This window comes from Agelaius tricolor, unplaced genomic scaffold (genome assembly GCF_023055355.1).
Source record: "Agelaius tricolor isolate 1412-34295 unplaced genomic scaffold, bAgeTri1.0.p SCAF_5, whole genome shotgun sequence".
In the NCBI taxonomy this organism is placed as follows: domain Eukaryota; kingdom Metazoa; phylum Chordata; class Aves; order Passeriformes; family Icteridae; genus Agelaius; species Agelaius tricolor.
The window spans coordinates 21,008,454-21,033,646 of NW_027269265.1; the positions used below are offsets into that span (position 1 = coordinate 21,008,454).

Genomic DNA, 25,193 nt, shown 5'->3' on the forward strand with positions numbered 1-25,193 from the left:
TGCACGGGAGAAGTACATGAACAACCTGTAGATAAACAACAACACACTTTCTTCAACTCCGCTTTCAAAAGCATCATCCTAGTATGGCAAATGTTCTTTAAAAAAACCCAATCCTTTTGAGACTTTAGAGAATCTTTCTCTAAAAAAAGTCTGGCAACAGTGAATTTCAACAGTGCTGAACGCCAAAGATTTCCCATTGCAAATATCTTTCTATCAGAAGGTCATAGTCCCATTCTGTAGAAATAATATCTGTCATTAAGAGTAATTGTTTCCCCCAAAGTCATATGTCTCTGGCCTCAGCAAAAAGGTGCCATTTAAGGGGAACAGACTTACACATACAAGGCAGAGCAGTGAGGGTGTGCAGTGATCAAGCTCTTGATTTTATCCCTGGGCATGAGATTTCAGCAAATTATTTTAGATTTAAAGGCTTTAACTTTTCTCCTCATGTTAGGAAGCTTCTCAGGTTATAGCTCTATCCCTTAGATGTTGGGATCTATCAGAAAATGACAGAAATTATGCACTCAATAACAGAATATATTAATGTCCAGAAATTGGATTGCTAGTGGAATATACTTGGAAGCTACAGAAAGCATTTTTATAAAAAACTCAGTGTATTACAAACAATAAATTAATGGATCTGTTCCATTGTGATAGAACTTTTAAGGACTGATCATGCAAGATATTCTTCAATAAAATAAAACAAATAAACTAGATCACCCTACTCCCACCTATGATGTTCATACTATTTGTGTAAACGTACAAGATCAGTATCCAAAGTGTAGCGCATTTCAGTAATACTCAATTCATTAGTCATTAAATCAAAGACCATTAAAAATTCTCTCTTTAATAATATATGCATCTTTTAAAAAAAGAAAATTACAATTTTTATGGAAAGCTTTTTTAATCCTCAGTTAAAAAGAAAGAAAATTTATATTGAAGTGCACAAACTAAAGGGAGAGAGAAAGAGGAAGATGAGAGAAAGTGTGTGAAAGAAAAGGAGTGTAACTGATTGCAACACAATTTATTAGCTTCACAGGTCAAGGCAGCCAGTGTTTTTATTGGATCTGTTTACCTAGGGGCATTTGCAGTGCCTTGACCTGAAACAAGTGAGTTGCTGTGGCAGTGCTTCCATATAATTATGTCATTCCTAGGCTAATGCAAGCATTTCTTGAAGTCCTAGTGCAGCACAGCTAGCTCTGTGCAGTCATTATCCATTGGCTGAAAATGCCAGGCAACAAGCAGTGGCACAGAACCATCAAATAAGTTTTTTCAACCTTCACTTCATTGCTACCAGATCCTCTTCGCCCTTGGGTTGGTCTGGTGGCAAACATCCTCCACAGGAAGGAGATGGCAGCAAGGGGTTGTACAGAGCTGCCTCACTGAGGAACATGCCTATCCATGCAGAAGGAGTGTTCTCTGCAGAGTTACTCCTTGCCAGGGTATTTCAGATGTGCTCTGGGATACTCACAGCACCAACAGTAGAAAAAAAGGCCAATAGCTAGGTAACCAGCAGCTTCCCAGATGATGTACTTTCAGCTGCATTTCCACGTGAATTTCCAGGCTTGTAACTTTTCTCAAAAAGAATGGCTCATCTAGTTAATAAGGAAAGTTCAGGATAGTGAAGTTTTCCAATTCACTCCAGTTAAGACTAGTAAATCTTCTGTAGCAGTGGCTAAGATGTCAAGCCTAGTGGTAGATGGCATCCTGGCTGACATAGCAGATGTTATGAAAGACCAGCTTTTATGTTCACCCCATCTTTTATTAGCTGCTTTGGTATGTGGGCTGAATTTTTCTGTCTTGAGAATATAACCCTGAAATTCCTAGTAATACTTCTGCCAGCCAGTCTTCAGCCTCTGCAGCTGGGTTGCTGAGACTCTCCCAGAGGGAAGCACCCAAATGAAGAAAAGATGGTACCTGAAGATGCTTCAAGTATCCTGACTTCAGAAATGCTTCCTACAGAAAGTGTTACAAGTTCAGCCTGTGAAAAAATGACTCTAAAACAGAGATGTGAACTGAAGCTCCTTACATGAAATGAAGGAGGAAATGGCAGATAGCAATCTTCTCTTCAGCTGGTGGCTCTACAGCGCCACACTGGACAAATGAGGGATCAATTCTATGAAACTATAGGTCAGTACTACTACTTGTTCCTGAAAATGTGCTCCACCATGGCTAAAACCTGAACTAGTGGTAGGTTTACCAAAGGCTTCAGCAGCTGAAGTACAAAGCCAAGTGCACTAAAGCAGCTATAAATTATGGCATAATATAATACGTGAGCACTCATTTCACATAAGCCATGGAAATCTTTCAAATCATATTGACTCTGAACCACTAGCGATTTACATTGGATGTATTCTGGAAATATAAAGGCATTAAGTATGGTCTCCTTATTCACATGACTTATTCAAAAATATTTTACAAAAACAGTTGAAGCCTTCAAGAGGTTAAATTAAAAAACCTATATAGTAGCAAAGTTAACTATCTCTTTCTTTTAAAATATTCCTTCCATCTCAGTGAGCACAGTATCACTAGTGCTTACACATGCCAGCAATACAGAAATTTGTCATCTAATAACAGCCAAGGAAGTATTAGAAGCTTCTGTGATGCTCAAAGACTGAATCACCACTAAGGTGCTTCTACCTAGGAATAGTCTGTTTCTGAGACACACATCTTGATAGAGAGGGGAAAGAACATTGCAGCCTCAGGGTTTCTTACATATACAGCAAAAATTAGAAAACCAAGAGGTAAAACTGTCTTGAGAGCAGTGCTTTCATGGGATGACAAAACTAATTGGAAGTTTTAGGTCTGCAATGTTTAAGAAAAATTTTATTTCAGCCTCTAACTAAAATGAAGGCCCCATAGAGGGAAGTTTTTACAGAAGCTAAGATACAAACAATTATCTATGCATTAAAAATACTGCAAGAATTAATTTAAGAAGAGCAATAATCCTTTTCCTGTATGGTGCAGATACCAGACATAAGAGCAGGCAAAGGCTGATAAGAGGTAACTAGAACTCACTATAAAGTGTCAGAAAGTCATTGTCTTACAAGAATGAAATGCTGAAGAAATGACATTGACTGAAAATTCTCCCCATTCCCATTAAAAGTTCGAATGAGATATTTTAATTCAAGCTTATATTATTCAGTTATACACTTCACTTCATTTTTCAACACCCACTCGAACACCAGACCAACATTTATATTCAGTTTTGACAGTTCAAAGAGTTACAGCATTTGGGAGCTGTTGGTAACCATCAGATACCACATAATGTCATGCTGGCACAGTACTGGTATCTGCAATTATAGTTTTACATAGCTCAAAGAAACAACTTAATTGTACAAGTATGTACCAGGAACAAAAAGACAAAAGATCAGCTGGACACAGGCTTACTGTAGTACCGCTGTTATAATTATGTGATATATTTGTTTGCAATACAGCTCTAGCAACGTATTAAAAAGAAAAAGTTTAAGGTTTGGCACATAGCCTGCCTATGTGTAAAAATGTGCCTAAGGAGACAGATACCACATTTAGTTGACAGAGTTAAGAGATCAGAATCTTGACCCATCATTCTTATCTCTGACCTAAAGCTCTGGCCAGGCTTTCTTCTTCTTCAACCCCTCATTTTAATTAAAGGTAAACAAATGTGATGATTCAAAGAAGTGAATGTGATGCTGCACAATGGAGAAACACAAATGGTTTTCCAGTGAGAACAAAAAATCTCAAGTCTGAGAGTGGTCACTGACATTTCTGATCAATGCTCTTTAAACATCTCCAACCACATGGAGAGAAGAGCCATATGAGTTCCCTGCACCAGAATAATTGTGTCAGACATTACCCATTTGTTGGAGATGCACCCAATTGCTCTCAAAGACCTACGGTGTCCCCTGCTTCTCTGTATTCAGAAGTGGAGGCTTGTCCCAGAAACGCTACCAAGTTTGTGCAGGCTTGTGTAAGGCTCTGGAAGAACAGTGCTGGGCAGGACAAGGCAACAGCACTCAGAAAAGAAAATGGAAGCTATTTTTGCACAACTCAGAATAGGAACACGGCGCGTACAGCTCATCGTCTGCTGTGCTTACCTTCAATCCCAGCAGTGACAAGTGCTGAGCTGTATGTGCTTTTTCATTTATCTCTGCAGCTCCAGGCTGAGGGCAGACAGCACCCATTTTACCACGAGACCATGCTTCTGAGACAGGACAAGTGTATTTTCAATTTGCAAGTAAGCAGAGTCCTGTCAAGGGCAATATTAATTTCTACAGGGTCTGAAAAGCAGATCATTATTCCTGACTCTGCCTGTGGATTACTGGTGCATTAAATAAAAAAAAAGTATAATCATCCCAAATAAAGGCATTAGTTGTTATTGCCAGCATTCTGCATTGGTCTCCAGGAAGGTGTGTCAGCTTACTGCAGGTTTCTTCAGATATATAATGGCAGTACTAATACAAGCAATTAATTAGTATTTTTCAGCTATACATCCAAAAACCCTTTACAAAAGAAGAAAAAGGAAATACTAATGCCACATCACCTAAAGAAAGAATTTGGGCACATAGGGGCTTAAATGCCCGGGGCAATACTATGTTGAAGTGTCAGGCAAAGTCTGGAAACAAAATGTTCTTGAAGAGAACATAGAAAATGGTGCCTGTAACAGCGGGGGGACTTGACCCAGTGACTCACGTAAGGTTTTCACCATTTAAGGTTTTCCTGCAATGGAATCCTGTAACTATATAGTTTGTGCCTAAACAGTTGATTCTGCTGTCCTATCTACTAGACTGTGCTAGCAAAGGAGATGGCACAAGTCATTTATTTATTGGTAAAAATTAAATCAGCACAATGTCACACAAAAATTTCTACACTGAAAAAATTGCTCAGTGAACTACCATGTGAAAATACCATGTGGTTCAGGACCACTGTGAAGATTGGTGATAACAAAAGGAAGTTTTGAGAGTTGAAGGCAATTTCTGCATCTCTTCGTGCCAATTCAAAAACAACTGTCCTCCAGAAAAGTCTCTGTCCTCTTGAAAAGGAAAAAAAAAAACCATACAAAAAGTCAAACTCAAAAAAACCAAACACACCCAATGAGTATCATAAATTCAGAACAAATTTGGGGTTCCCCACTCAAGCTGCAAATGTCAGACCACAGCCTGCCTGCATAAAGAGCCATTCCCCTCAACAGAAAAGAAGCCCTCACTAGCAAGTGTCAGGCAGTGAAGGCAATAAGAATTCTCATGATTCCAGATTATAATGTTAAATATTTCTGCAGTAATCAAAGAGATTATGGTCTGACTTTATTTCAAGAATGAAATGAAGTCCTGCTTTACCAACAGAAAAGAAACAGCTTTGGGCTGTACTGAGTAACCCACACCATGTAATTCTTAGATCATTGTGAGGTGGCAGAGGACATTTACAAGCCAGTTTGTCATTGCTTGCCAAAGGAGAAAGGATAAAAAGAAAAAGTAGCACGCCAGTATAAAGTAACAACTGGTTTAGAAGCTTGCTTCAACATTCATTCTTATTATTTCTCTTGTGTAGTAATTGGGCAAGTTATGTTTTGTTCAATTCTGATTTGAAAGAAGAGACTCAGGTTATTTCAATTTACAGCTAGCTATACATAGCTAGAGGTTTTCACCACTCTATAGTCACTGCTGTGACTACACTGATATGAAGTCACACGTGACTCAGGCTTGAAGTTATCTGTTACCAGGTGAGTGAGAGAATTCTAGACAGAAGCACAGAGATTAATGAACTCTGTCTTAACTTGGTTCTCCCATATACACTGAATTTTAGGCTGCCAGCTGTCATGGACTGGATTACAGAAAACAGCAAACAATAGGTATGATTGACCAGAGGGTTCCATTTCTGTAGTTTTGTAACACAAAACCAAGGCTAGGCAAATAAAAAAGCAACTGAATCTAAACAAATAAATGCCAGTATTTTATATTTTGTGAAATGTACTGCTGTATTACTATAGCTAATTGAGTAATAAACATCCTGGGAGGATTAAGTATTTTCATAAACAATGCTTGCAGGAGTCTTAGCCACGACAGTAGTTTAAGGCAGTAGTTTAAGCACTCCTCATGCTCTGGGAATCAACATCTAGGGACAGAATCCAAAAGAAATATAGCACAAATACAAAATTCATGAGCAGGTGCACTGGGAAGGTAACAATGTCCTCAGAAACCTCCTGGCTGTTTCATGGGCTCAGCTACTGCCTGTTAAGCCCATTGATCAAATTAAGACTAAGCCCTGCACGGCAGGTGCCTACCATTGTCCCAGGAAAGAGATTCATTCTCCTTGTACTTCACAAATTTGCTGGAAAAGGAAGGGTGCACCCTATTCAAAGGGGGCAGAGAGGTTACAGAGCCTCTAGCATTTGTGAAACTCATAAAAACAACTCCATCCAAGGGAGTTTATATCAATGTATTAGGTTTGTATTCAGCTGGTATTAAAATAAACACAAGGTGGAAGCACTGAAGAAGAAGCAAGGAGCTATGAAAAGATGACTGCATGAGGAAGGAGAAAGACAGTATGGTGAGATGTAATGGCAAGACAGTGGAGAGAAAAAAAAAAATACCAAAAGCAGAACAAGCAAGCTGAGACAGAAAACATTAAGTCTGAGCCCTGGCAGTCTAATGAATTTACTGTGAATTCCTTGTGGGGGAGACAGCTGCCACTGAGTGCACATAAACACTCCACAGCAGAGCAGCTTCAGAAAGCACAGCAGAGGTCATTCAGAAACTCTCCACATCTCAGAAAGCCTTTTTTATTTTAGAAGAAAAACTCCAGAGTTTGACATGAATGGTTTGATTTGTTTTCCAGGTCTGCAGAAACAGATGACACAGTAAAGCCTGGAAAGTGCATGTGAGCTTATCATTTTTAGAGAAGCCTTAAACAACACAGCAAGCATCTCAGCCTTGGTGAGAGGACCATGCAGGTGTGCCTGCCACTCTAGGTGTATTTTAATAAAAAACTTGCCTTCCTGGACAAGTAACTAGTTTCACTTGGCTCTTCTATTTTAAAGAGAAATAAATTCCTCAGAAACCATAAGATGTTAGCTTGGAACAGAAGGAGTAATGAATAAACCATTCTCATGGGATGCCAACATAGGCATAGGGTGTAAGATACCAGTACAAGAGGTCAAAGCCAAAGGTAAGTTTAATGAAAACCCTTGACAACTAACAAAAATCTTTCACTGGTTCAAGAAGGACTTCAAATTGGCAGAACTATCACAAAATTAAGTCCAAGAAATAAGTTATTAGGTGAATACACCTAGGGGAAAAAGGATATTTGTTTGAAGCAAGTACTGTATTCCTTTAAAGGGTTTGGATCTGTGTCTTCATTGGGCACCACAGAATGTAATATCACGCAGAGAAACTTCAATAACACTTTGCAAGGGCATTGAAAAGCTTTGCCATGTTAAGAAATAGCCTCGTTCAGAACAAAAGCTTCTGACTGACATCCTGTTTTACTGCTGCGGCAGTGGCTGAAGACATTAATGTCCCCACCAGAGGTTACTGTCCCTGCAGCAAGGGCAATGAAGAAGACCCATGTGTCCACTCCTCCCCAGCTCCAGCTCAGGAACCAGCATGCAGTCTAACCTGATCATCTGAAGGGGCTGGCACTGCAGCACAGGCTGTGACCTGCAGCAGCTCAAGCACAAGCATATGTCCTGATCTGCCAGCTCTGCCAGGAGGCAGCTCAGAGGAATGATCAGAGACATGTGACTGATGACCTACTAAATGGCAAAATTCAGTAAGGAAAGTCCTTAAGTCTCAAACATTGAATCTGTTCCGTCTCTTTGATTCTGCCACTGAAGTTGGCCACTTGCATTGTCTGTTCATTTGCTACCCATGAACCCCAGTGACCTCTAAAGACAGTTGCAGTATAACATCCCATCAAGAAAGTCAGGTCATGCGTGAACCAATTAATCTGAGACAATAGATAATATTTCCTGCTTTCCAATAAGCAATGTGACAAGTTAATATGGTGAACATTTAACACTGCCTAAACTGAGTTAATTTGGACTTAGTTTGGACAGTGCTTCTCTGTTGTCCAGACATGCCTGTTGCTCTTTGACAGAAAAAAAAAATTAAAAAAATATCAAAACCACCTACTGTCTCTGTGGATGAGAAGAGCATGCACTTGTTAAAATGATATACAAAGTACACCATGAAATGCAGATGGGTAAGATTCTCATTAAGCAGTGGATGTCATTTTTCATGTTAGAAGGGGCCATTGTTGAGGTAATAGTCATATTGAGATCATTTGACTATTCAGAAACCTTTTCTTAAATATCAATTTTAGGGTCTCCTGACAGCTTGGTTATTTACATCCTGCTTTGGTTTGTTTTTGCTTCTTGCTTCATGGCCAGGTTGAAAGCATCCTTCATTGCCATTACAGACTGCTGGCTTGGCTATGCATTATTAAACAATAATTAGCTGCTAACCTACAATTAACTGCGTATCTGTGATGAAAACAAACAATCCTTAGATACAATTTGTAAGGTGCTTCATAAAGAAATCTTGTTAACAGCTGTTTTCATTACTGCTAGCATGCATACACAATGATCCAGCAGGTTCCACAAGGTCCATCCCAGAGACTGAAGCCTTTGGGCAAGCAGGTTTGAAATCCACCTGCTTTCCTTGCTACAAAAAAAAAAACAAACACAGCCCTACACATTAAGATTAGGCTGGAGGGATTGCTTAAGTCAATTCCCTCTACCTGGTACTATGTCAAAGGCATCAGCTGAATTATCAGTTTTCCCAAATTACACACAAGAAGGAATGCAAATTTTTTTTCCAGAACCAGGAATGGCTGAACTTCTGCATACCATCGGATGCCAAACAAGGTCAATCAAGTTAAAATTGGCTTTGTGATGCTGCCATGTAGGCTACAGCCCAAATTTCACTGCTCTGTGCACAGGAAAATCATGCCAAATACATTTAAATAGAGTGAAAATGGCACCTGGAACAACATGATCTGGTTAAATGAACAATGACTGCAAGCAGTGATCATAAAAAAATGCAGTCCCACTACAGACACCATACCAGACTTACAGGACAGTCCACACTTCTCCATATCTCCCCCAGGACATATGTACAATTTCTAATTAGAAGTGCTTATGATCACTCTTCAGTGATGTGAATTTTCTGTTAAAATATTGCTTTACATTTTCAGAAGGCAAATCAATGTTCACAAACACATCCTCCCTTCTATTATTCTATAGGCTTTAGAAGTGTCCACCAGATTTTCTTACATGAAGATTTCCAATACAGAAAATCTTTTTATAATAAAAGAGAGTATGACCACTCCTGTCCACTGACATCTTTGACAACTTTGACACCATAATTCATGTAATAGCTTTATCATAATTTTCATCTGCACAGCTCAAGTCAGAAAATGTTATTTTTCCAGACCCACAATTCCATGGAAGTAAAAGTGAAAAATTAAATGATGAACGATAAGAAAAAAACCCCAAACCCAAACAAGTTATTAATTCAGTTCTGCAAAACAAAACCCAGCTTTCCTCTATTTCAGAAAGTATTTTCTTTTTTTTTTTCTTCTTTTAAATGGTCTGCCTGGATATCAAAAGGGAAGAGAAATGGCAGGAGCGTGGAGTGATTTTTTTTCTAAAGTCGTTGCCTTCTATGAATGAATTTGCACAAGACTTCAGAAAATAATGCCCTGACTTGAAACATGATGAAGTTATGATTTAGTCCTCATCTAAATTCCACATAGTAAAATGTATCCATGATATTAATGCATCCATGATATTCCTACAGTAAAATGTATCCATGATAATAATAAAATATACTTATAAAATATGAGAATTTCTGTCTCAAAGAGAATAAATAAACAAGTGGATTTCTGAATTCTAGGTAAAGTACATAGGTGTTTTGAATTAATAGTCATTATTTCTCCCCACATCCTTAGTCTGAATTAATGGACCATTGCAGGTGGATGGCACTAGAGCTGCAAAACTCTCAGATGCCAAGGCAATGTACGTGACAGGTACTGCAAATGTAACTTGCCAAATGGAGCTTAGCTCTACCCATGGATAATCGTAATCATTCCTCTTGTTTTCTCTGTAATGTCCTATTGGGAGAAGTGGGGTACAACACTGCCTAACCACTGTCACCTTTCATTGCCACCAAGTTGCCTCTCAGCTTTAGAAGGACAAAAAAGCATGGAAAGAACAGCTAACAGCAGGGAAAGTCTCAAAAAATTGAAATCCCCAAATCCTTCTGATCTTCAGCTACAGCTGCCATTAAATCAGGTTTGAATAGAAGAGAAATAGTAACGGTGTAACAAGCCATCATAAAAGAGCAATCATCAAAAGAACAAGTCACAGACTGCAGGTGTAGCAACTCACTCCTTTTGATACAGCAATTCCTAAGGCCAAAGTGAACATAGCAGATCCTGGTCCTTAGCAATCCATTGCCAGGCTCTCACCTTCCTGTCCAGTTCATGCCAACTTCCCTCCTGTTTTTCCTCCAGGAATCACATGGAGCAGATGTGAGCACCATTCCCATGGCTTCAGTTAAGAAAGGACAAAATAAAGAACTTGCAAGCATTGGACATTAGCTGAGAGGCATCCAGAGAGACACTAAGCCTTTTCACAGCAGATTGTAAGTGGTCCTTGCTTCTTGCCAGGGCAACAAATGTTACAGCCAAGCAAGCAGAAATTTCTCTGCTGTGCTTGAGTCCATAAACAGGACAACGTGTAATCAGCCATCTGAGCACCAAGGAATTATTCATCTTCAGGCAAGCAACAATACCTCAGAATGAGTCAGATGTGGGGGTGGAAGAAGTCCTCTATGTGACAGGCTCCTACTGCAGTGGCTCTTTCTGAGGCATCTACACAACATACAACCCTCCTTCTTCCTCCCATCCATCTTTCCTTTCCACCTTGGCATTCTTATTTATGTCTAACAGCTGGAAATCCTGCTGATTCCCAGCAAGCACACACAGCTCTGTTCCAGAGCTGTTCCAGCTGCCCTCCTAGCTCTGGAGGAAGTCCGTAAGCTCTGCTGCACACATCCTCCCCTAGTGCTTTTAAAGCTGGATGCCTTCAGGGACTCCAGAGAAACAGGCTGTATATTCTGACCCGTCTACCACATCTAAATTTCTAAATTTCATTCTCACTAATTGCTAAATCTCAAGAAAAGACAAGCAGGTCACAGCAGTAGTCACCTGAACAGCCATTGCTCACAACATTAAGAACAATTAATTATGCAAGTCTGACAGGTGACAGAGTAAATGGCAATGCATTAGGCAGTTGAGACAATGATATACAACTTCAATAGTGTATGTAAACATATATGGAACAAACATGAGGGGAAGAGTGGCATGTATGAGGAGTACAGAATCAGTTTTAGCTTGCTTTTCTATGCATATCTCTAATGAGGCTATGTTTATAACAATGAAACAAATCTACAAATCTGGGCACTAGAGACCCAAGTGCTCATATAAGTTTTAATACAAATGGCATTCCTCTAGCAGAGAAGAGGATTAACTGCTGCCTAAATGTAATCAATTGGGAGCTAAGACAATGATGCATAAGATTTGGGCCCTAAACATATTTGCAAGTCTTGAGTCTACTCTGAGGGCATTATGCTAATACATCCACAGCAAAGAGTAATCAAATAGTCTCCAGGAATACTGACCCTACCAAAAAAATGCTTCTAAAGCACAGATATCACAGATCACAGAATGACTGGGCTTGGAAGGGACCTCTGAAAATCATCTCATCCAACCCCCCTTCTAAAGCAGGTTAAGCTTGAGGAGGTGCACAGGATCACATTAATGCATTTTTTGAGTACCTCTAGAAAAAGAAATCTCACAGCCTTTCTGGGAAGCCTATTCCAGTCTCTGCCACCTGCACAGTGAAGAAGTTCCTCCTGTTCAGAGGGAACTTCCTGTGTTTCAGTTGTGCCTATTGCCCCTTCCCCTGTCACTGGCACCACGGAAAAGAGTCCGGTCCCATTCTCTTGACATCCATCCTTATGATGTTTTGTATACATTGATAAGTCTGTTTCTTTAATTCAGGTATTCCTTTTCATATTCTTCTGCTCAAAGTGAAAACAAAATAAGGTCTGACCTCTTAATTATCATATCTTTAAGTCTTAAGATCCTGAGGAAACAAGACAACTGAAATCCAATCCTACTCACTTATAAGACAGGCCTCCTACTTAAATCTAAATCATATGCATTCAAAACATCCATTTCTGTTTTTACCACAGAATAGAGTAAATTTTCTGCTCTCTGCTTTACACTTCTCTAGAATTAAAGTGCAACTTCAGGGTCTAAATACCACTATGAAAGACCTAGGCCAAGAACCAGGGAGAAGGGAAAGGGAATGCACCACTTGATGGAATTTACAAGGTATTATCCATACTATCAGAACAGTGCCTGTGAACTTGGTTGTGAGATGGACCAAGGACACTTATTTTACTACAGGGGAAAGAAAAGAATCATCTACAGAGCAGGTTTCTTGACAGATGCTGAATGAATAGAGTAAGGATTAGAAAACAGTAGCTCAAGGCTCAGGACCTGCATGCAGCCTGCTACAGCCTTTTAGCTTTCTAGCTGAAGTACTGCAACCCCAAAGCAGCTTGGCAATTCACCTCCCTCTGCAAGATGCTTGTGTTCCACTTGCTGTGGTCTGCCCCATTAATCTTCTCACCATCAAATTTGCTCTTACCTCTTGCTTCCTGCATTAAGTTCTTCTAACAGAAGGATAATATATTAAAGGAATAATAATAACACTGATAACAATAGTCTAAGAAATACATACTTCTTTGTCCATATTTCCCCTCATTTGATTAGTCTCCTAGCAAGAGCAGCATTAATCACTGGGACAAGAGATAAAAGATAAAGTCCAATTTGAATTTTGCTGTGTGCTACTGAGAATGTATGTGTGTGTTCAGGCAGGAGGAGGGAGGCCTCAGGATAATCTGTCATTTTATATATTTATGCTGTTGGAGGCAGTCGGGACTGGTTCTCCATTGTTACCACAGATAAAAATCATTCATGTCCTTATACTTTCATTGGAAGTCATCTTTCAGGAAAAGAGAGATATTATGACCAAGTTAAATTCAAGCTATTTCTGCAAATCTCTGTGTATGGCTTGGACACCGAGGCAATAGCTTAGATGTTAGAAGAACACAACATATAGTATTTTTTTCTCCTTACCTGACCTGACTCTTTTTACACTGAGTTTACTTGCTTTGAAACAGTTATGGGAAAAGAACAGCAGCAAGTGAGAGGAAAAGGTGCATTTTAAATTATCTTAGTACAAGTGAGTGATCCCAGCTCTTTTCTGAATTTGAACTGCCATGGAGGATCCATGGATCCTCAGATCTCACTTCCAGCATTTCTACTGAACTGAGTCCCAGCCAGCTTGGCATAAATAAAAGACTTTATCCTTAGGGAACATGGAGTGTGGAGCCAAGCGAAGACTAAAAGTAGACGAGTGGTTACTAGGCCATATAGTATGAGTTTGTCTTTCCCTAAAACCTTTACTTCTCCAAGATAGAGTTCCTAGAACCATCAGCCTACCAGTTCTGGCCAGGTCACTCTCCCTCTAAATCATGCTGGTTCTTTCCCATATCTCTGTGAGAGAGATGTATCTCATCCTTTGTACCTTAGTTGCCATCTGCCCCTCATTATTCATCCTTTCTGTACCCACTTTGATACATTTAGCCATTGGAGCATTTTCAACATTTCCTACTCTCTTATTCATGCCTCCTATAAAACTACTGGTATTCCCTGGGAATCGTCCTTAACCAGAAATCAATTTCCTTAGAACACCTAATCTGAGACCCAGTGAAATGGGCAATATAGCACCAGTCATAAACTCTAGAAGTAATTATTAGGGAAGAGGATCCATTTCATTAGTCATTTTAAGGGCGAAAGGCCAACATATTTTGTATGCAAATACAAATACCAAATACAAATACCAAATCACCAAATAATAATATTTCCTTCAAAAATCCACTGTAAGAAAAAAGAGAAGCACTTATATCCTATGCAATACCAGGAGAACTGAAATCTAGTTTTTCACCCCTATGGCTTTATTTTTCCTTGGGAATTTTGTGGAAACACATTCTTATCTTTCAGAATATAATAGAAGTAATTTTTCAATCAAAATGAACAACATCCCACCTACTCGTATGCCATCTAAGGGAGGAGATAAAGAATTGGTGGTTGCATAGCCTGTCTTGTTAATCACTACTTTTACGAGCTGTACCGTGTCAGACATATCTTGCAAATCAGTGACAACTCATCCCACAGATGAAAAGAAACTAGCAGAAATCCTTCTGTTTCTGTTAGCTAACAACACCATCATTCTGCAGAAAATCCAAGGCATTAATTAGGTGGTTTCAGAAAGCAGGTCTGTCACAACAACACGGATGTGTTTCCAATTTCTGTGCATTCACTGAAATGAATGATCTAGGAAAGGTAAGAGGTATATTCCCACCTCTCTGCTAGTCCTATTAAAAAAAAAAGAACGGACCAAGAAAAAAAAACAAAACCCCAAACCAAACAAATAAAATGGAACTATATGTTCAGGAAGCATTCTGGCAATGTCTGCAGCTTCTAGGCATTTCCCTGAAGTATATAAATAGCAAGAGGAACAGATATGCTGTAACAAAACATGAGCCAATCCTCCAATTATATTTAAGCCATAACCATTGATTCTACTCCATTTGTTTCCAAGTAGTTCTTTTGCAATATTGGATCTCTTCATCATATCTTGTCGCTGCACAACCATTCTAGAACAACATGCTTGTCCTATTCTTTCACTTGGCTTGGGATCAAATGTATGGTCAACTAGAATAGCTTCAGTTCCTGAGTACTGTATTAACCAGATTTTGAAAATAATCTTTCACGTGACTTTCAAGAATCCATTTTGACAGGGTAAATGATATGTCTAAATGCACAAAGGGACACTGTGCTCTGAAAAAGTGCATACTAATGTTATTAATTTTACTTTCTGAGAAATGTATGCCTGACTGCCCGAAGAAGGCAGGTATCAGCATACTACCACTGTTATTTCAGCTTCCTATTATTTTATTCAAGAAAAAGGTGTGTTCTTGTTCACCTAGAGGCAAGTAAAAATTTCAATAGTTCTTGATCAAGGCAAAAGAAAGTATCAGAGAAAAATCTAAAAAGAGTCTGGAATTCTAGAAAAGTGCTAGACCTGACCCCTTTTATACTCCCCTTGCTCTTTGATGCTGGACCAAATCTTCATTTCCAAAATTGACAGGAGAACAGAACTGGGTACATGTGTCAAAAACATCAGCTGAGGTTTTTCTGCAAGACCCAAATGATTGCTCAGACCTGTAAGTTAAGGGAATGTAATCTCAACCCTTTTAGAGATGAATCAGCCAACTCAGACCTTCTGTAAACTAGACTGAAACTATTAGACTGAAGAAATAAAAAGGCAGTGTGGATCCTAACAAAACACACAGAGGAGTGGCTGAAGTGACTACTTGCTAATGCTGCTATATAAAAACAGGTTATCCAAAGAATTAGTGTAACCTATATTTTGAGAAATCATGCTATATGCCAACTTGTGACTCTCAAGTTTGCCATACACTTTCAGTCAAACCCCTTCCCTGGAGTCATGAGAAAGACATCTCCATTTGGAGCCAAAAATGGCTACTAAGTTTAATTTTCCAATATCACTGCTGATAATGTCAACAAATGACAGCACAGACCCATATATGCATGAACTGTTTTACAAGCACAATGTTCTTTATTGCTGTAATTGTGCTTAGCAGAAATACAAGGCTGAGTTTACTTTCATCATCAGTATCTGTCAGCATGGGCGAGTATAGGCTGGAAAAATAATATTACAGCAAAATCACATTCTTCTTTTGAATGGGCACTGTACTTGTGGCTCACTTGTGGCACTTCTAGAAGACTGGATCCCTATGGCACTTTTAGAAGTGCAGCACAACTGTCTTCTGCAGAGTGGATGAAACCATGAAAATGTAAGATTCTATTTTAGATTATATGAACATTACAGGTAATCTGAGTATCCTGAAAACAGCATCAATAAATATAATTTAAACACAGCATACCACTTGCACATCTAATACTCACTTGGAGAATATTTTTGTGCCTTTCCCATACAGAACATTATCATATCATATACATGTTTCTGGTTAGGTAGCTACTATATTACACACCAAAGATTCTGTATTTCAGTGTGCAATAAATCTATTTCTCAATTACATATTTGTAAAGTATTTAGACATTATTTGGTATGATTGAATTAGTAACTGTAACCTACAAGAACAATAGTCTGCATGAAAATTTTCAACATTTGGATTCTTGCTTCCAAACTGCTTTCTTTCTCTGCTCAAAGCATACAACCATTTACAGAAGAGATGTGAATGTGAATAAGTAAATGCCATTTTGTGAATGTCACTGCAGAAATGCAAGAGTATAGTATAGGAGAAGGGATTCCACTCTGAAGCATTTGGAGCTTTGGTCTCTTTAAAAAAAAATAATGGAGGAAGAAGCGGATAGAAAGGGATAAGAGCCAGACTCTGTAATTCTCAGCTGTGCCAATAAGCCAATGAAGTCAGTCTTTAAAGCAGAGACTCATCAAAAGCTCTTTTTTCATTAGAGCTTTGCAGTCTTGGGATGAAAATGTCACTAGTGACTTATAAGAAGCAAAAACCAAATTAAAGGCCAATTTCTTTCCCTACCAAATTATTATCTATGAGTGTAAAAGAAAGTACCTAGGCAAGACCAAGGGTGAGACAATTTTATTTGTCTTACTGACAGTGAAAGTCTAATTAGACTGACAAATCTTCTGTGCTATTTTCCTTTGTGATATACACTGTAAGGAAGGATTTAGCCTGGAGCTGCACGTTATGGAAAGACATTAATCAAGATTATTGGACACTCAACAGAGAACACAGTTAGAAGGCTGAAAAGCCTAATGGTTAAAAATAAAGGTTGAGAACCTTATTCCAAGCCATGACAATGGGCTGGACTCTCCATATAGATAATGGGAAGATCCCCTCTTCTACTCTCTAGAGAGAACAGTCTGCAAGAGAGAATAGTCTGCATATAATAAATCATGAACTGTCATTCTATGGCTCTAAGATCATAGCTGAAAACATCCACAAGTAATTTATTCTTGTCACCTACAAGTTATAGTTTGAACAGTTAGGCAAGTGTCATTTTCCACATCTCAAGAAGTTGAGTCATGCCCTGGCTACGTAACAGAGCACACAGTTTCTGGCTCCTCATGGAGAGCATAAGTTCATCTGTCCTCCCAGAAGGGTTCTGATCTCTTTTTCACAAAAAACTGTTTTGATCTTGGGTCCTCAGCCATCCATGCCATAGGCCAGACTTATTAGGAACCCGCCCTAGGGCCTCCAGGAGATTACTTGGTTCTCCACTTGGATTTGATGAAATGAGTGTGTTTGGAATGGAAGATGTGTATAACAATGAATAATCTCTAGACTAGCTTTAGTAATTAACTCTACACAAATTGTTTGAAAACTGAATGACCCAGCCGGAAACAAAGACAGAATGAGCCACATAAAAGCAAATGGAGAGTCTCCTAAAGAGCTTTGAACAGCAACTCATAAAAGAGAACTCTGACCACTCAAGCAGCTGCCATGGAAGCAAAAGACAAGAGAATGAGTATCACTCTAATTTGTTTTCACAGAGGTCTCCCAAATCAAAAAAATCCCTGAAGTACTTCATTAATAACTGAAGTTGTTCTTTAAATCAGCATATATGGATAAATAGGGATTCCAGGACCTCTAACTAATGAAGTAACCCTATGAGAAACATGACAACCTTGCAAGAATGCAGTGTGGCTCAGCACAGTGACTCTCATGCAGAAGCAGTCTGCATGGCATCTTACTGTACCACACAGAAAAACTAGCAGTTTGTCTTTCAGGCCTTTGTGGCTAACGTGGCAAAGCAGAAGTCTCTGAGAGGATATTATTATCACAGGAGAACTGATGTGCCAGGGCCCTGAGAGGCAGCAAGAAATTAGTACAGCACATGCCACTTCTGAACAGACTGTACTTAAATTCAGGAGAAAACCATGTGTGAGAAAGTCAAATCAGTGCTTCTTCTTGTGGCAGCGGAGCACAAGCACCATTTGCAAGTCACTGAAACAAACACAAGTTGAAACTTCTTTCTCCCCCTTATTTTCAGTTAGCAAAAAAGAGTCAGCTCTTGGTACTTCCTTCTCTGAATCACAGGAACATTCCCAGCAGTATAGCATACAGCCATATATCTCACCTGTTTCTCACTCAAATCCTAGCTGTCCTCCTTTGCCTTGAGTTTTACTGCCTTGGAGAAATTTAGTTTAAATTTATAGACATTTTAAATGCTAATTTCAGTGCCACTGGGTATTTTCAGCAATATTTTTCTCACAATTCCCTTTATCTTGGTTATTTGTCCAAAACTATATACCATGTCTGAGATCTTCAAAAGTTGATGCATATCATAGGCCTGAACATGTACTGTGTATTTCTAAACCTCTTCATTTTCCCAGCTGTTTTATTCTAACTGTGCTCTAAAATACTTCCATCAGTACTCAGACTACCTAAGTGCAGGAGGTGTCTTGGTGTGTGTTACAAACAGAAGATATCTTTGCACTTATCATGCTCTTCTGTAGTTTCTTAATGAGTGATGTGTAAATCTAAGTCCTTTGGAAATTCCGCTACATTTTGTAACACTTTGTGATTACTGACTTGATATTCTGCACAAGGTTTTTATGCATTTCAAAAAGGAATAGTTTAAGTTACATATGAAAATGAGTAATAAAAGTAGCACAGATACTCCTAACAGAGTAAGAACAGTAATTCTTTATCATGATTTGTGCTATTTCACATTGGATGCTTCACTTTAATTTGTATCATGCCAGGTATTTTTACAATTGGCCAGAACCGTTCTGTGCCAAGTAATGTGCATGTACAGAATAAAAAGTACATTTTGAACCCTAGGAGTCTGCAATCTTAGCATAAAACAAGATACTACACATGCATACAGAAACATGGATAATAAAACAAAATAATGTGACAACATTGATTGACTTGATAAACAGTTATCTTACACCATCATCAGCCTAACTTTTTAACTACTTTTTGGCATGCATCATGATAGCAAAAAATTTTCAATGGGATTGGAAAAATAACCTGCTATTGCCTTTTGTATGGTATCAGGGAGCAGAAAGATTCCTATGATCAAATCTAAGAAGTGAACAAAAAGTACCTGAATCATGCTGATCGGAATCAGAAGACGCTAAACTTTAAACAGCCTTGAAAGCAAAGAATAACTGTTCATTTCATGAGCAGAAAAGAAAAGAGAAATCTGCAACAAGGTAATAACTAACTGTATTTGTATCTCTCATAGCCTTAGGTATCTATATTTTATGTTTCCCAAAGAGTAAACTTGCTCTATTAGATTTTTCCACCACTTAGATCTAAAATTGTAAGCAGGCTTGATGATGGTGATGTTGAACACAAGCAAGATAAAATAACCATTTGGCATCTGAAAAACCATGGCTGGAGATACTGCCCAAACAGGAAAAGACAATTTCTTCTCACTTTCACCACACAGATACTGCAACTTAAGCAGACAGAATCAAATTCCACCAAAAATAAGGAAGAAAGCCAAGCTATCTCTGCTGCAACAGTGATAAAATGGCCCAATATTGAAATGCAGAAAGTTGTAATGGAGGTACATATTGACCTTTATTTTTCTTTCAGCGGGTAGCATGAAGTGTCAAAGAGTTATTGCTTTAATATCAGCTGAGATGAGGCCATTTGTTGTGGTGCATGTGTATCCAGGAAATCGCTGCTCTAACCATGTTTTTAGAAGCACTTTGACACTTTATTAAATCTTCTTGATGCTCTTTCAGCACACAGTGGTCTCTGTAGGCTGAGTGAACTGCCACGTAGGCTAGGCAGGAAGCTTTCAGAAAGAGTTCCTTTTCAGGCAAGCCAGCATCATTTCCAGCTTGATCCAGCCCATAAAGGTCCAGTGCCATTTTCTGTCCATTGGTATAGCTAAACACAGTTCTCCTGCCTTTAAAAATTAAGGAGGGCAGGATAAGAACCACAGACTATATCATTCTGGAGATGTAACTGGACAAATATTTTCTCTAAAATTAGAACTAGTCACTGCAGAGAAGGAAATTCTCACAAAATTTATGACAGACAGTGACCAAACATGGGGTAATTTCCCCTCATTTAGCTGTAACTTTATAAAATCACCTACTGGGTGTGTGAGGCTAAAAATTCAATTAATCCCAGTCATGTTGCCATCACCTGGATTTACAGAGTACCAAAGCAGGCACTGTTAAACCTCAGCTTGGAATTAGTTACTCTAATAGCCGTAAATTCCACCGGAGCCAGACATACCTCACAGAATTGCTGCGGTTGGAAGGGACCTCCTGAGGTCACCTAGTCCAAACCTCTGGTCAAGTAGAATCATGCAGAGTCAGCTGTCCAGGACTATGTGCAGATGGCTTTTGAATTTTAACAGCATGGACTCTCCACAACCTTTCGGGGCAATCTGCCCCCATGCTCAGTCACCCTCATGTTACAAATGTTTCCCAATGATTAGAGGGAAAGTCCAGTGTTTCAGTTTGTGCCCATTGTCTCTGGTCCTGTCACTGGGCACCACTGTCATCTTTACACTCTTCCTTCAGGTATTTGTACACACAGTTAAGATCCCCCCATGAGCCTTCTCTTTTCCAGGATGAGCAGTCCCAGCTCTCAGCCTTTCCTCATACAAGAAATGCTCCAGTCCCTTACTCATTTTAGAGACCCTTAGCTAGAGACTCCAGCAGCTCCATCTCTCTAATGATTTCAAAACACGTTTCATTCTAGTTGATAACACAATAACATGATAGCATACTACTGAAATAAATAATCCACAGCTCAGATTGGTTAGTCACATGATTCTTTGCACAGACAAGGACAGGCAATTGAAGGTGTTTATTTCTAATCAGTACCATATTCCGGCTGCCACAAAAGCGATTCCAAAACCACTGCATTTTAAGGGTTGAAATAACTACTTTGGCACAATTAAGTCAGATAATCTGAAATTAATTTTTTAGTTAGGAATGATTTTTACCAAATGGGAACTGCTCTATGTTAGAACATCTACATTTTGCAAGAAACTGATCTTGACAGCGTTCCTTCAAAATTCTCTGCAGGAAGGCTATAAAAGGGAAATAAATGGAAGTAATGCTCCATTGCTTTTCTCCTCATTATGAACTTCACTATTGCAGCAGTTCATTGCAGTTCATCCTGTCATAATAATAAATAACCATACACCCACCTCCCATTAAGCCGCGTAATTCTCTTCAGAATACATTTCCCCACATATGGAACTTTTGAAACATAGTGAAAACCTTGTTCTAGATCACATTGTAACAATCTCACACAAATCGGATTGCACAAGATGAGGAGCAAAATCCATTCCCAGTCTTACATGTATGTGCTACAACAATTCAGCCAGCTGTTTGTCCTGTGTCCAACACAGGAGGACAACATTTTTAAAATAAAGAGTTTCATGGAGCATTATTCAGAGAAGATAGCGCCTAAGAACTTACAAATGAGCAGCAAGACGAATTAAGATCTGAAGGAAATGGAGAGGATTAACTGACTCACCTGGATGCTGGGCGGGGAGCGATTTTTTCGGGTGGTAGTGGTCGCCATCGTGGTTGTGGTTTCCATGACTGTAGTCGACATTTCCGGTGGCACCGAGGTTGTGGGTGTTGTTCCCAAGATGGAAGGGACTTCCCCAACGAGTCGGACGCTTCCATTGATTTTAATGTTGGGGTTGTTCTCTGCCGCCATGTTCAGCACTTTCAGGCCATTGTAATAGAGCCCGGAGAGCTGGCCTTGGAAGAGACGCCCTCTGTCCTTCCCTCCTATGGCTATTTGCGCCTGGGTGTTGAAGATCGTTAACTGTCGTCCTAGTGAAGGGGGGTGAATAACATTATTGACAGACATTTCCTTCAGTTTGCATACTACATTGAGCCCTGGCCCGAAGTGATGGACAAAGGAGAAGTAGATTCATTCTTGGGAGTGTATATGATGACTGTAGAGAAACAGTATGGAAGTGTGGTGCCTAAAAGTCATTAATAAGGATGATTAGCCTGGAAGTATGAATACCGAAAACTGAACCTTATACCTCAGCATCCACTCACACATAAAAACTCTGGAGGATCTTTAGAAATCTGAACCTGTTCTTTTGGGATTGGATGGATTTTAAACTACAAATAGGACTTCGATGTGCGGCTATTTTTGTACTATCAATTCAAACTGCAGTACCTGTCAATCTTTAGCCCATAAATAAACCTCCTTTTGGACTTTTTGGTTAAAGCACTAAATTAACTCAAAGCCTCTTTTAACAATGCCAAGGTTTCAAGGGTTGGCTCAAAAACAGTAAAACATCAGGTAAAAACAAAGCGATATAAGAATTAAGTAGGAGTGTTATGATAGGATCAGTCATGATCTTTCACCTGTAAACTTTATGTTGTGAAGGCCTGAAAATCTAAACCCAAGAAAGAACACACACAAACATTTCTGATGTCTCTGAAAAAGCAAAGCTTTTGAAATAGTGAAGATAACAGTACTTCAGATGGCTAAGCCCCAGAATGCCTTACTCCACTCTACAGACAGTGAAATTCAAATGTAGGCAGGGTTATGTGGTTTAGTTGAGGTCACATCTTGAGCGTTACAAGAGGTCCAATACCATATGTAATAAAAAACCCAATTATTAAAAATAAATCTAGTAACAATTGCCAATTCACCTAGCTCTGCAGGACACTTACATCACATTCAGCCTGGACTGCTCTATAAATACTGTTTATGTCCCAGGCTGCTCTAGGTTTACCATGTTAAGAAATAAATTACTTTAGTGCAAAGGCAGTGCCTATAATTTCACTATTCCTCAAAAGATTAGGGGCATGCCACCTGAAATCTGCTGAATCAGCAGACAACCAGACTGGACATTGCTCAGAAGGGTTATCAATGCAGCTTCAAGTCAATCAACATTTAAATATCTTGCGCTTTCCCATTTTTATGAAGTTTGGTATATGTTTTCCAATCCCAATCCCACTCCCCAGTTTTCATTTGCCACTTTCTGCCTAGTCCCAGGCTGATGAGCGGTGCAGAATGCCACCATGTAGGAAAGCACAACCTATGATCCACTGCTCATTCCTTCACAGCCAGTGGTTAGAGTAGATCAAAACACATGGGGGAGCTCACCAATTTTGGTCGTCGTGGCAGGTCTCGAAGCCAAGTGGTGATGCGATGTAGCATCATCTTATGGTGACAGGATGGACCATGGGGAAGAGAATGGGGACAAGAGAAGAAATGTATCTGAAAGTAGTTCCTGTCCCCAAAGAGGGCCCTAGCTAACTAAGCAACAGTATATGGAGAGGTGTAAGACACAGACACGTGGAGGTGGGCTGCACATCCCTTGTGCTCCTCACTCTCAGCTTTGTAAATGGAAAATCAGGAGTTGGTCAGGGTGGAGTGAGCGCATTGATGAGAAATGAGAAATAAAAATGGAGGATATCCTTCCCCTGGAAAGTGTTGAAACACCTGATGCGATGTTCTGCATCTCAGGAGGTTTTAAACTTGCCAGAGGCAACATGTGTCTGTTAAACATCAATAAACATGCACTGAAGCCACACATCCTCAGAATGTAAACAGAGCCTTTACTCTTGTCTATGACAAAAATAGGGCCCAGGAACAACATCTGTTAAGATATTCATCCCTCTCAGCCCAGCTCCTGCCTGAATTAGAGGACATGGCACTGTACACTGTAGAAGGTCAAACTCCTGTCCCATACCATGTCCTCAGAGCTTGCTTTTTTGTCATGCTGTACTTTGGATTTTATAAGGGATATATGCTGTAAGAACCTTACTACACCATTTTCCCTTCTCTAAATATGTTACGTCCCTCCAGCACCATAGTTCTGTCCATATTGTCCCTGCCCCCAGAAACTCAGACATGTCACTTGCAACTGTTCCCTTCTTCCCACCTCACACATGATAGAGGTAAAGATGAGTAAAGAAGGGACTTAGGAGTAAAGGACTTCTTATTTCACTAATCTTGAGATTTTATCCCTAAAAATAGATGGAAGATAACGGTCAGTTCAGTTTTCCATTTGCATTTCCATTTCTTTCTTCCCTTGAATTAATTTAGTATCTTTTTTCATCTTTTGCCAAAGGGGAGAAGGTGGATGGTGATAAGAAAAGAAAATTTTTTGCTTTTCCAGGTAGGAGAGCTCCCCAAACAAGGATAGGAGAGGGGTTCTCTCACTTTTACTGAAGGATTATGACTCAGCTCAGAATATCAACTATTCTAACCTAAGCTCATAGCATAGCTTTACATGTCTGTCATATTTCTTGCATTATTTGTAAGAAGGAAGACTAAGTATATTAAGCTCGAAAAAAAGAGACCATGTCTCCAATTCTGGGCCTTCATCTGCATCTTCTAATGTTGAAAGAAAGTGTACACCAAGGAGGTGACCCTTTTCCAGCGAAAATAAAAAAAAAAGCAATTTGATTGTGTATTTTGGAGTCTTCACTGTTAAATGGTTTTCCAGATCAGGATTCATGCATTGCACCATATGGTTAATGCTGGAAACCACACTAAAAATGTGTTTGCTAAAAGAACAATCACTTGTTGCAGTCACCTACTACTTGAAATTCCTCATTCTTTGCTCTTACATGGTGTGCATGTGCATGGTAAAGACACCAGGGAAATGAACATGGAATGAGAAAAATCTTTGGAGAGAATATGCATTCTGCCACCATATGTCTCTTCTAATAATTCTTTGAATGGAATTTAGCTGAAACCTTTTACTTCCCCCAAGTAAAATTTATCTGGCCACTGGATTTTATTGATGAACTATTTATATTAGTAAATTCTACTAGGTATGTAATTCAATTCTGCAGTGCTTTTTTTTTCCACAGAGAACTCTTCCTACTGCTATATTAGTGTCATACTAAAGAAAAATAATGAGGTGTTTTGTAAGCATTCCGAATAGTTCAGGCTCTTGTTTCTTTGCTCTCTCATTGTCTTCTTCATTTGGAAAATGGAATTCTAATTAAAAATACCACAGAGAAATCTGAAGTGCAACTTTGCCATAGCACTAGAGGAGATTTTGGGCCTGATTTTGCAAAT

The 25,193-nt window shown here is 39.2% G+C and overlaps 1 protein-coding gene across 26 annotated transcripts in view; it reads right to left on the reverse strand.

Annotated features, from left to right (window-relative positions):
- Nucleotides 1-25,193, reverse strand: part of NRXN3 (neurexin 3) — a 967,492-nt gene that overhangs the window by 84,860 nt on the left and 857,439 nt on the right. For 19 of the 26 annotated variants that reach the window (XM_071426717.1, XM_071426711.1, XM_071426710.1 and 16 more), the window contains one exon: nucleotides 21,660-21,967. In XM_071426717.1, coding sequence (XP_071282818.1) covers nucleotides 21,660-21,967 — 308 coding nt within the window. Of the gene's footprint in view, nucleotides 1-21,659; nucleotides 21,968-23,264; nucleotides 23,322-25,193 lie in introns of all 26 variants that reach the window. The other 7 variants (XM_071426693.1, XM_071426694.1, XM_071426700.1 and 4 more) reach the window with 1 other exon arrangement.